We start from the raw sequence: 13,427 nt of genomic DNA on the forward strand, positions 1-13,427 counted from the left end.
AGACCTATCCGAACGTGTCCTTTGGCGTAGGTGAATGAATGTGAGTGATAGCACTCGGCGAAATCAACGTCAAGAAGTGTGGCCGCAAGCCGATTTTCACCTTGCGCTGTGGCGCGCCGCCTTTTCGCTCGTATCTCGGGAACGGTTCGTCCTACGGCCATGATCACTATTTCGGTAGCAAATGACGTGACAAATAACTTTTGTTTTATACATTTTGCCATGAGATGCGTATTTCAGGTACTAGGAAGACAATTTCACGATTTTAGACGAATTTCCGAAATTTCAAGGCCGAGGTTCGGGTTGAAGATGCAATCCGATCTCAAAACAAAAAGTTGCATTGGAATCAGGAAGTACTAAGGCAACTTTTCCGCACTATTAGAAAAACCGAATCGAAAAAAGTCCGGAATCGACCCACCCTAATGGATATGACCATACAAAAGCATTCATCAAACTTTTGTGTCAAAAGTGTGACGCAAAGCGAAGCGAAAGTTCTCTGTGAACTGGCCATAACTGTATACATACTTACATATGTAGTTTGTATATACACACTTATATAGATTGTATATCGACTTTTGATTTGTTTTATAAATTTTGTAAAAGATGGGTTAAGAAGTATATACTTCTAAAGGTTGTTTTACAATAGTTATTGTGCAGCATTAAAAACAATATTAGTAGGAAAAATTTGAGAAGAGAATATGAGAACTCGACCCCGGTGCCGAACTTGGCTGCCATTATCTACCCAGCAGCTTCGTTTGCGAAATCTTATTAGGATTGAAGGTATAAATATTAAATGCCAGGAATCGGGCGCTTTAATATATTACACACTGCATGAAACCGTCGAAAAGGATGCTTTTTATACAAGCGAATGTTTGCCCCATCGACAGGATCAAAATTGGGCAGAAATTATATGTCCTAAAATATTTAAAGCCAATGACCAAAGTGTTTGTGTCAAAGTGTGGGCGCACTTTATAACTGGCTTACTAGATAAAGATTGCATTCAACAAATTGCTTGTGCTAATACGGAGTCATTAAGGTAATGTATAACTATGTTTATCAAACTTTTATGAATATGTGTTTTTTTTCAGTGCCTTCTCAAATAACCTTTGGTGTCCCCGTGATGATAAGGAAACAAATTCGCAATATAAACTTCTTTTCACTTGGGGAATATATCTTTCTGGTCTGACGCCAGTAAGTGAACAATTCTTTTTAAAGTTAAAGGAGAATTCTTTGCTTTTCTATATAAACGGAGGATGCTTTACATCAGCAAAACATATAAATTCTGACATTGCAATAGTTGACAATTTCTATCTTCTAAATGATGTGTTTCCACAGTATGAAAGAATTCAATTAAACTCATCAAACACAAATAATATTGAAGAAGGAAATGTAGTTTTTTGCAGAAATGCTGTAACTGCTCGTTGTATAATTATGTACTATAATAGGGATGACGTGCGTAAAGGGTATAGTTTACAACAGCTTTTGAAGATACAGGAAATACAACGAAGATGTTTACAAAAATTAAGAGAAAGCAAAGATCTTACTATTGAAATTCAACGAAAATGCATGCAATGCATCACAAAGAAACAACTTTCCATTCCACTAAACTCATCATTTAATAACTCATTCACGAGGAATTCTCAAAGAACCTCAATGGGTCGAGCATTAAGTGAGTTATATTCAGAGGAACGCCAATTGAGTCCACAAATTTTATATTGTGCTCAAAATTTAAAGAAGCAATTAGAAACCTTGCGATTGAAACAAAGCCTTCTTCAATTTGAGCATAAAAGTTTTTCTCTTCGCCTACATCAAAAAGCCAAAGGTTTAATCCTTTTAAATGAAATCCGACACCGGCATCAAATTTCTATTCGATCTCGTAATCAACAGTTGCATGACGAAAAAAAAGTTTTGATAGAGCAATATCAGGAGATATATCTTCTTAAAAAAAAAAAGGTCGATATCATCCGAAATACAGAACGGAGAATGTCAGCATTATGTGTTGGCCTACGTGAAATTTACCCAATAGAAACAAAAACAAATGCTTTCAATACTATCAACAACGTACCATTTCCAAGTATGGACGCATTGATTAATGTTACTAAGTCGCATAATACAAGCAGTTCGGAAAATATATTACCTATTACTTTGAGTGTTTCACTGGGATATATTGCTCATTTAGTGCAGATGATTGCTTATATATTCAACCGCCCTTTAAGGTAATTTACATCGAAGATTCTCAGAAAAATATACGATCGCTAATTTCCATTTATATTTCCCACTTTTTTACAACATGTAAGTTTTAAGTTTGTAACTATTTCAATAAACCTTGATTTTTCGGTTTTAGAAATGCAATAATACATCAAGGTTCCCGCTCCCGAATAATTGATATCGTAAAAGAGATTCCGTTATCGTGTTCAGAGTAGGTAGTAACTTACATAATCTTCTTATATAGCTTATTTACATTTCATTCTTAGATTTCCTCTTTATAATCGCTCAACTATACCGTCGAAGGCAGTAAAATACGGAATATTCTTGTTAAACCAAAATATAGCTCAGCTTTGTTTCGATATTATAGGACTGCGTTGTGATATGAGTTTGACACTTGAAAATATCCGTCAGATATTTCTTTATCTAAGTGAAGTTCAAACCTTGGATGAGAAAAAAATGTGTCGCAATAAGAGGGGCACCTTGAGCTACAATGGTTGTACAATTATGGATAGTAATTTGCTCTCGAATTCACATTCATCGATCGATATAAATAACTTGTCAGTTCCTTTGGTGACTGTAACACCAGAAAATTCCTCGTCGCAATTGACAAATAGCATGCCATTCCCAATTGAAGGTGGCATCAATATCAAACAAAGGTTTGTAACTAGAAATATTATTTCTTATGATATGTTTCATTATAAATGGCAATGGTAGATTTATTGATTATGATTCAATTATATAAGGTTTCATTTCTAGCCCAATAGCAACTAGTATATAAGAAAAGTAATTGAATCCACAATGACAAAATCAGCCGTTTTCTTTTGTATTCTTTTGTCCTCACGATTCAAAAACAAAATTTTTAAATATTTCAACCCATGTTTTTTGAGTGATAATCGAATACGAATAGATTGTAAATAACACAAATTCGAAATTACCATAATGACAAGATGAGTAGATTTCCTGGTCTCTATTAATAAATCCGTTCATTTATTGCATTCAAATTGCCCAAAACCAAAATTTTTACAATGACTAGCAGGACCGACGATTTAAATTTCAAGAATTTTTAAGTATTAATAAAACTTTATACACGTGTTATATGTAGCTTTTGACAGACGCTAGCGTTAATTCGGATTAACTGTATTCTTCTTTTTCTTAACTGTGGTAGAAACCGCTTACGCAGATTCCAAGCAAAGCCAGGTCCTTCTCCTCCTAGTCCTTCCAACGGAGTAGAGGTTTTTCTCTTCTGCTTCCCTCTGCGGGTACTGCGTCGAATACTTTCAGAATGGAGTGTTTACGCCCATTCGGACGCCATGACCTAGCCAACGTAGCCGCTGTCTTTTACTTCGCTGAACTATGTCAACGTCGTCGTATATCTCATACTGCTCATCATTCCGTCGAATGCGATATTCGCCGTGGCCAACGCGCAAAGGACCATAAATCTTTCGCAGAACTTTTCTCTCGAAAACTCGCAACTCGCACTCGACTAATCAGATGTTGTCATCGCCCATGCCTCTGTACCATATAGCAGGACGGGAGTAATGAGCATTTACTACTCCGTAGCAGCAAAATTTCTAGAATTATTGCTATGCTATCGCTACCGCTATCACTTTTCCGGGAGCCACAGCATAGTCGTAGCATAACAATGTAAAAGAAGTGCTCTACTCTGCTCCGAGTTTTGTTAGGTAAAAAACAAAAAATTAAATTCTGCGCTATGCTCTGGCGTAGCGGTAGCAAAAAATTGGGAGCGGTAGCACAGCAGAGCTAATGAAAATTTTCATGTACTACAACTCCCGCATGTGTTTGTTGTTTTTTTTATTTTTTTGCTATTTTCTGTCATAATATTTGAATTAATTGAATAATTCAAACAAAAAAATGTTATACAAATCATTTTGGCACTTGTTGCGTCAAGTGACTTTATAAATCTAAAATCAAATATTTTAAGAAATATATTAATAAAGTCAATTAGATAATAATTGAATAAATTATACATATATATTTTTTTATTATGTAAAATAATTACCATTTTTATATTACCAAAAACATCATCTATTCCTAATGTATTACAATACTCAATTCTATGAATTTTCGAAATTAATTTTAACTACATTACTTTCCCCTTTTTTATATACATTAGGGTGTTTTTTTTTAACTATTATTTTTTTCAGTTTCCTTGAAATGTTTAGCCCTAAATATTAACATTAAAAACTGGACCAAGGCATGTAAAAATTGTCCATAGAAAATACACGACAATCCTGATTTCTTATCTTTAAATTCCTACAGATCAGAGGTATTTTAAGGCATCGCTTGACTTTAGACACATGTTTCTCAGAATTGTTCACTCTACAAAAGTGCCCACAGCAACAAAGTCGAAACTCACACCGGCGAGGTATTACGGGGCTCTAAACTTGATTTTTCCAAGAAATTCGCGTTCGCACGAAATGTGAAGAAGAAGAGTGATCAATTCTGAGAAACATGCGTCTAAAGTCAAGCGATGCCTTAAAATACCTCTAAAGATAAAAAATCAGGATTGTCGTGTATTTTCTATGGACAATTTTTACATTCCTTGGTCCAGTTTTTAATGTTAATATTTAGGGCTAAATATTTCAAGGAAGTTTTTGTATGGTATTTCCAAGGTAAATAAATGGTAAATATTTTACATAATAAAAAAATATATATGTATAATTTATTCAATTATTATCTAATTGACTTTATTAATATATTTCTTAAAATATTTGATTTTAGATTTATAAAGTCACTTGACGCAACAAGTGCCAAAATGATTTGCATAACATTTTTTTGTTTGAATTATTCAATTAATTCAAATATTATGACAGAAAATAGCAAAAAAATAAAAAAAACAACAAACACATGCGGGAGTTGTAGTACATGAAAATTTTCATTAGCTCTGCTGTGCTACCGCTCCCAATTTTTTGCTACCGCTACGCCAGAGCATAGCGCAGAATTTAATTTTTTGCTCCCGCTCCAGCTATAGTTTTTTACCTAACAAAACTCGGAGCAGAGTAGAGCACTTCTTTTACATTGTTATGCTAAGGCTATGCTGTGGCTCCCGACAAAGTGAGAGCGGTAGCAAGAGTAAAATGAAATGCTATGGGAGTAGCGTAGTTTTTCAAACGCTTGTAATGAGTAACTTATAGAGTTTTGATTTTGTTCGTCGAGAGAGAACTTTACTTCTCAATTGCCTACATAGTCCGAAGTAGCACCTGTTGGCAAGAGATATCCTGCGTTGGATTTCGAGGCTGACATTTTTGCTGGTGTTGATGCTGTTTCCAAGATAGACGAAATTATCTACAACTTCGAAGTTATGACTGTCAACAGTGACGTGGGTGCCTAGTCGCGAGTGCGTGCGTTTTGTTTGATGACAAGAGATATTTAGTTTTGCCCTCGTTCACGACCTGACCCATTTGCTTCGCTGTTTTATCCATTCTGGAAAAGCAAAACTAACGACGCGGTTGTTAAGGAGCAGCAGCTGTACACTCTTATAGAAGATTGCACCTTCTCGGTATACTTCTGCAGCTCGAATTATTTTCTCCAGAAGAAGGTTAAAGAAGTCACACGAAAAATAGCCGCCTTGTCTGAAACCTCATTTGGTATCTAACGGGTCGGAGAGGTCCTTCCCGATCCTGATGGAGCGTTTGGTTCGCTTAATGTCAGTTTACACAGCCGTATTAGTCTTGCGGGGATACCAAATTCAGACATCGTGGCAATTTTCGTGCTGTTAAAGGCAGTTTTGAAATCGACGAAGAGATAGAACTGCATTAATCCGCCTTGTCTGAAATCTCATTTGGTATCTAACGGCTCGGAGAGGTCCTTCCCGATCCTAACGGATCGTTTGGTTCGCTTAATGTCAGTTTACACAGCCGTATTAGTCTTGCGGGGATACCAAGTTCAGACATCCGGCAATTTTCGTGCTGTTAAAGGCAGCTATGAAATCAACGAAGAGATAGAACTGCATTAATCCGGATTAATTCAGGAGTAATAGCATTGACAGACGGAAGCGTTAATCCGGATTAACTGCACTAAATAAAACAAAAAGTTTTATGTTGTGATGCAGTTTTAAAAATAAGGTGTTGATGTGTTTTTGTAGTAAAAATGGTTTTGTTACAATTGGACGGCTAACAACCGCAGTATTTATCTTCTATCCATTTTCATTGAAAATATTATAAAAATGACAATCAGTTGTTTATGAGAGCTTCAAACTCGCGTAGCTTCCGTCTATCACCTACAAATTTGGATCTAATGAAGTGCGCAGTTAAACCGGATTAACGCTACCGTGTGTTAAAGCATGGGCGGATTGTAATCTTCGAACTGTGCAGGTGTTTGACGAGAGACATCAAGAAGCGTCCTATTATCGTACGGAGTACAGTGTTCTGACACAACTGAAGCTTCTTCATTCAGGCGACCATATCGGAGCTGGGTAGTTTATGACCGGCCGACCGATTGCTTTATATGATGCCAACAACGTTTTCCTTGTTTATTCCTCAGACGCTGCCAGGAACACAGACTGTCATACTCCCATATACCCAACGTATTGATTTTTGTACTTCAGGATAGCTTTATGTTGTTGTTGTATCGGCAGAATTATGCTAAGCTGACAGTCCTTGGCTGAATAAAAATACGTCCCGGTTACGTAGACCCGACTGTCGTGGGCTTTATGTCGTATACGTCGCTCTATTTCTAAGACATCTTAGTAAAAATAAGTAAACTTGTTATCGGATATTCTATAGTTTATTAGCAAAAATGTGTAAAATGGGTCCATGAATTGCCTCGACTCCCATATGATACATATGTATATTGATTTTCATTATGTGTGAGAGATAGGCTATGTTCGTAAATGCATCATGACGCGCATCATGACGATTGCATAACAAACAGAACGTTCAGAAATGCCAATATTGCAGCACTGCAATAATCAAGCGTTCAAAAACACTTCTATTAGCCGTCACTCATAATTTCTATCAAAAAATTGTTTACTGCATTTAACTACGATGTCTGACGAAAAGTGCAAAACTGTTTTATTCTAATTTTTGTATTGAAATTTAGTTAAATTATGTTAATAATAATTGTATAAATTATTATTTTTAAAGTTTTAGTGAAAATATCAGTAATGCAGAGACAAAGTTATTGCTGAGAGTACGGTTGAATATGGAGGACGAGTTTAAATCGGATAGAAGGAAAAAAATGTATTGTGGAAGAAAGTTGTGACCTCGGGAAACGGCTTTATTGTTTTAATAAACGATTTGTTTTTAGGTATTTTTCTTTTTAAAGACAAACATTTGTACCTCTTCTTCTTTACTGGCGTAGACACCGCTTACGCGATTATAGCCGAGTCAACAACAGCGCGCCAATCGTTTCTTCTCTTCGTTACGTGGCCCCAATTGGATATTCCAAGCGAGGCCAGGTCCTTCTCCACTTGGTCCTTCCAACGGAGTGGAGGTCTTCCTCTTCCTCTGCTTCCCCCGGCGGGTACAGCGTCGAATACTTTCAGAGCTGGAGTGTTTTCGTCCATTCGGACAACATGACCTAGCCAGCGTAGCCGCTGTCTTTTAATTCGCTGAACTAAAGGGTGATTTTTTAAGAGCTTGATAACTTTTTAAAAAAAAAAAACGCATAAAATTTGCAAAATCTCATCGGTTCTTTATTTGAAACGTTAGATTGGTTCATGACATTTACTTTTTGAAGATAATTTCATTTAAATGTTGACCGCGGCTGCGTCTTAGGTGGTCCATTCGGAAAGTCCAATTTTGGGCAACTTTTTCGAGCATTTCGGCCGGAATAGCCCGAATTTCTTCGGAAATGTTGTCTTCCAAAGCTGGAATAGTTGCTGGCTTATTTCTGTAGACTTTAGACTTGACCTAGCCCCACAAAAAATAGTCTAAAGGCGTTAAATCGCATGATCTTGGTGGCCAACTTACGGGTCCATTTCTTGAGATGAATTGTTGTCCGAAGTTTTCCCTCAAAATGGCCATAGAATCGCGAGCTGTGTGGCATGTAGCGCCATCTTGTTGAAACCACATGTCAACCAAGTTCAGTTCTTCCATTTTTGGCAACAAAAAGTTTGTTAGCATCGAACGATAGCGATCGCCATTCACCGTAACGTTGCGTCCAACAGCATCTTTGAAAAAATACGGTCCAATGATTCCACCAGCGTACAAACCACACCAAACAGTGCATTTTTCGGGATGCATGGGCAGTTCTTGAACGGCTTCTGGTTGCTCTTCACCCCAAATGCGGCAATTTTGCTTATTTACGTAGCCATTCAACCAGAAATGAGCCTCATCGCTGAACAAAATTTGTCGGACGTAAAGCGCGAAACACATTTCGAACCGAACACTGATTTTGGTAATAAAATTCAATGATTTGCAAGCGTTGCTCGTTAGTAAGTCTATTCATGATGAAATGTCAAAGCATACTGAGCATCTTTCTCTTTGACACCATGTCTGAAATCCCACGTGATCTGTCAAATACTAATGCATGAAAATCCTAACCTCAAAAAAATCACCCGTTATGTCGATGTCGTCGTATATCTCGTACAGCTCATCGTTCCATCGGATGCGGTATTCGCCGTGGCCAACGCGCAAAGGACCATAAATCTTCCGCAGAACTTTTCTCTCGAAAACTCGCAACGTCGACTCATCGGTTGTTGTCATCGTCCAAGCCTCTGCACCATATAGCAGGACGGGAATTATGAGTGACTTATAGAGTTTGGTTTTTGTTCGTCGAGAGAGGACTTTACTTTTCAATTGCCTACTCAGTCCGAAGTAGCACCTGTTGGCAAGAGTAATCCTGCGTTGGATTTCTAGGCTGACATTGTTGGTGGTGTTAATGCTGTTTCCAAGATAGACGAAATTATCTACAACTTCAAAGTTATGACTGTCAACAGTGACGTGAGTGCCAAGTCGCGAGTGCGACGACTGTTTGTTTGATGACAGGAGATATTTCGTCTTGCCCTCGATCACTGCCAGACCCATTTGCGTTGCTTCCTTGTTCAGTCTGGAGAAAGCAGAACTAACGGCGCGGGTGTTGAGACCGATGATATCAATATCATCGGCATACGCCAGCAGCTGTACACTCTTATAAAAGATTGTACCTGCTCGATTCAGTTCTGCAGCTCTAATAATTTTTTCGTGTTGCTCAACATCAGTTTACACAGCCGTATTAGTTTTGCAGGTACAACATTTGTACCTACACTGACTTCAATACTCTTCTTTTTCTTAAATTTAAAGAAAATCTATCATTTCTTTGCTCACAAATTTCGGCTAGTGTTAGATTCTGCAAAATTTACATTTTAGTATTATACGCGTTCAAAAATGCAAACAAATGTATCTGCAAATTGTCAAAAATTGTATAAGAAGTATCAAACGTCAAACTTGCAGTGTTGCTACTGTTGCTTATGCTGCAAGTCATGATGCATTTACGAACATAGCCATACCTTAGTAAAATTGCAAATCAATCATTTATATCCCTGACAGACGACAGCGCTAATTTGCATTAGCGGGCTTATAGCCCTGACAAACGACAGCGCTAATATGCATTAGCGGCCTTAATTTACATTTACTTGCGCATTTGACCCATGTTAATGCAAGTTTGTAATGCACAAGAATTTCGTGGATTTAGCTGAATTTACCAAATTTGAGTAGGCAACACTGCTCAAAAATGGCCGATTTGTGCTATTTTTTGACAGATGTCGCTTGAAGTCTACTGCTTCCTTTGCGTTTACAGCATCACAGGTAAGCAGTTATATATTGCTAATTAAATTATGTGCAAGTATATTAACAAAAAAAAGTTTTAATATTTTTGGATGGCAACAAATAAACAACGCACAGTTTGCTATCCATTTTCCCAATATTCTTAACTTTTTCGCACACTTTCCGCATTACATTCAATTATTACTTTTAATTTCACTCTATTACTTTTAGAGTAGTTAATAATAAACGAAATTTTTCGTTAAATTAAAATTTCCAAAAATGCCAAAATATCTATTAATAATCTACTTTATTAATTTTTATTTCACTTTTTTTTAATAAATAAACAAATTTCACTATCAGCTGTCTAAATGCACAAGTATGCTGTCTGTCACCATAAAATTTCAATGTGCATTAGCGTTGCTTAAGGCGCATTAATTTTGCTCGTCTGTCGGCTATTACATATGTATAACATAAGTTAATGATATAATGTTTGGTTGCGCCCAAACCTACCCCTTGCTTGCTATGCGCATCTTAATTTCTGGTGGAAACTAAGTGTGGAATTAAAATCGGCTTATGAATTCATTAGGTACGTCCCTCTAGTATACTTCGTACTCTCCACAATGTCGTTTGTGTCAAGAATGGGTGGTTCATTCATTCTCATATCTCTTTAATAACGAATATTATTCATATCGTTATTTTCCTTGATTTGATATAAAATACATCAATATTATAATGACATTACGTGACGAATTGAGTGATGTCGGCATACCTTCCACTAGTACGAATAAACTGAATATATAAAATATGTTAACGTGGAAATATTAAGGGAAATATTTCTCATATACAGCAAAGCATGGAGTTTTTCGGTAACACTACGGAGTTTGCACTGTTGATCAAACATAAAAATGTGCGAAATAATTCTTCTTAAAACTCTCACTGACGAGTTTGAATATAAAAAAGATCAAAGATACAAAGAAGATTCTATTAGAAAGGTTATAAAAGAGAGATAATGGATCGTGTAAAAAAGAAATTTATTGTTTGTGAATAGCTGTTAAGTCAAACAGATTACACAGGCCAACACTCAATTTGCTTCCTTAAATTTATCAACTGATTCTAGTTAATTTGGGTGCGCTGAATTCAAATCTGTGATCAGTTTGTCTCTATCAGCTCTAGTTTTCAAGATATATGTAGCTTTTTTATACCCTCCACTTATGACCTCCAATTATAACCGTCTCGTCAATTTTTTTTAATTAAAATTTCTTATTTACAGCTATAGTAGTTGCCAAAGAAACATTTTTTTCGGAAAACAATTTTTTACCCAATTTTTTTTTACTAAAAAAAATGCCCAAATTTTTTAAGTAATAAAAAAGTAAAACTGTTCCATACAGATTTATTAAAATAAAAAAAATTCTCACAAAGCATTAAAAATATAATATATATATATATATAATTCTAGTTACATAATGTAAAGCTTCTTTTAAGAGACAATCTGGAATTAACAGCCGGATCAGAGTCTCTTTGCAAATGCTAACGGTAGTCTGCCATCATATGTGTATCCCACCTTCCCTGGTACCGATTCTCCATAATTTTGATATCTTGGTGAAACCTTTCACCTTGTTCTTCGCTTAAATGACCCAAATTTTCGGGAAATTGGTCCAAGTGACTGTGCAAATAATGGATTTTAATACTTATGTTGCAGCCAAGGTCTCTGAACTTATCCACCATATTCTTCACTAATTGAACATAATTTGGAGCTTTATTATTTCCCAAGAAATTTTTTAATACTTGCACGAATGATGCCCACGCATTTCGTTCAGTTTCGGTCATTGACATATCAAAATCGTTGTCATTCATAAACTGCCTTATTTGGGGACCGTCAAAAACTCCTGCTCTAATCTTATCTCTACTTAGATTAGGCATTTTGCTGCAAATATATGCAAAACATTCCCCATCGGGATTCAGAGCCTTAACAAACTGCTTCATGAGTCCTAATTTAATGTGCAACGGTGGTAGGACGATCCTTTCACGTGGAACTAAAGCTTCATTTACAATATTTTTATCGGCAACAATCATTTTTTCTCTCGTAGACCAATATTTTTGCCGCCAATGTTGTTGCTTGGATCTGTTATCCCAGAGACACAAAAAGCAAGGGTACTTAGTATAACCACTCTGTTGTCCAAAAAGAAAATTTACAATTTTAACATCAACACAAATGATTCAATTGTGGTCTTGGTATTTTATCTTTTTTATCACTAATGCAATGTTGTTATATTCTTCTTTCATTGTTGTGGAGTGCGCATTTGGAATTGATGCAGACACATTGCCATTGTGCAATAAGACGCACTTCAAACTTCTCTTGGAACTGTCCACGAAGAGACACAAATCGCTAGGTAGATACTTGGGTAGCCCCATTTCCTGCATAAGACCATTTATATTATTACAAAACACCAGATTGCCTTCCTTAAAAAAAAGTTGTATCCCTGGTGCGGTAATAAGTTATTTTTGTTCCACGTTCTAACAATTTCTTATCATTTAACCTCGAAGCTAACACTTCAGACGCATCTTTTGATAAGGCCAAATCTCGAATTAAGTTATTCAACTCGCATTGATTAAAACGTTGAGGAATAGTTTCTGTGTCATCGAAAACACTGTCGCAATCACTTAGATCATTAGCGGCATTATGTTCAAACTCCGAACTCGGCTCTGGAGAATCATTCAGTTTTGGAATGGGAATATCTTCGGTATGGGAAATTGGACGGCGTGCTGACGGTAAATCGGGATACTGCCATTTATTTCGATTTTTCCTATTAATACCAGCAATACTCTTTAAACAGAAGTAACATTCGTCCAAATGATTTCTGGGCTCTCTCCAAACCATCGGCACACCAAACTTAAGCCTATTTCGTTTTCCTTGAGTCCACTGTCGCAAATTTACACAGCAAGTATTGCACACAATGTGTGGAGCCCAGCTTTTATCTTGGTCACCAAGATCAACTCCAAAGTAATCTAAAAACGATTTTTTAACAAATTCCAAAATAGGTCTTATGTTTTCTTTAAAGGTGTATTCTCTGCAAATGTAACAAAATGTGTCAGCGTAATTTTTCCACCGTCTTCTATTGGAAGTCATTTCTATTTAGATCAACACTTTTTAATAAACTTTGCCAACTGCAATAAACCACTTCTTACAAGCAACTAACTTCCGATAAGAAAAAATAACGTTCTCAATAATATTATACAAATAAAATCCCCGTTAATCAACTAGCAACTACAGAAAAAGTAATATTTTCGGAAACTGCTTGTACCGAATTTTATGTACCATCCAGTAAATGAGTTACTAAGTTAAATTAACCGAATTCATCAAAAAAGCATATCTTTAGCGAACCGGTTTGATACCTATAAGTTGACTGGAAGGTACTGAATTAAAAAAAAATTTAAGGTAAAAAACTAGAGCTAATAGAGACAAACTAATTACAGATTTGAATAATTTTTTAGGATTGATTTGCAAGAATTGTAGAC

At 36.1% G+C, this 13,427-nt stretch overlaps 1 protein-coding gene across 5 annotated transcripts in view; it reads left to right on the forward strand.

The window, feature by feature from the left end:
• Positions 1–534: 534 nt before the first annotated feature.
• The window catches only part of LOC105225265 (UV radiation resistance-associated gene protein), an 81,126-nt gene continuing 68,233 nt past the window's right edge, over positions 535–13,427 (forward strand). For 4 of the 5 annotated variants that reach the window (XR_007421905.1, XR_007421904.1, XR_007421906.1 and 1 more), the window contains exons 1-4: positions 535–1,033; positions 1,086–2,213; positions 2,342–2,416; positions 2,472–2,861. Coding sequence is in view for 2 of the 5 variants with exons in the window: in XM_049450221.1 (XP_049306178.1) it covers positions 696–1,033; positions 1,086–2,213; positions 2,342–2,416; positions 2,472–2,861 (1,931 nt within the window). In the remaining 3 variants the exon portion in view is untranslated. The remainder of the gene's footprint in view (positions 1,034–1,085; positions 2,214–2,341; positions 2,417–2,471; positions 2,862–13,427) is intronic. The other variant, XM_011203658.4, reaches the window with a different exon arrangement.

Source organism: Bactrocera dorsalis, chromosome 1 (genome assembly GCF_023373825.1).
Source record: "Bactrocera dorsalis isolate Fly_Bdor chromosome 1, ASM2337382v1, whole genome shotgun sequence".
NCBI lineage: Eukaryota > Metazoa > Arthropoda > Insecta > Diptera > Tephritidae > Bactrocera > Bactrocera dorsalis.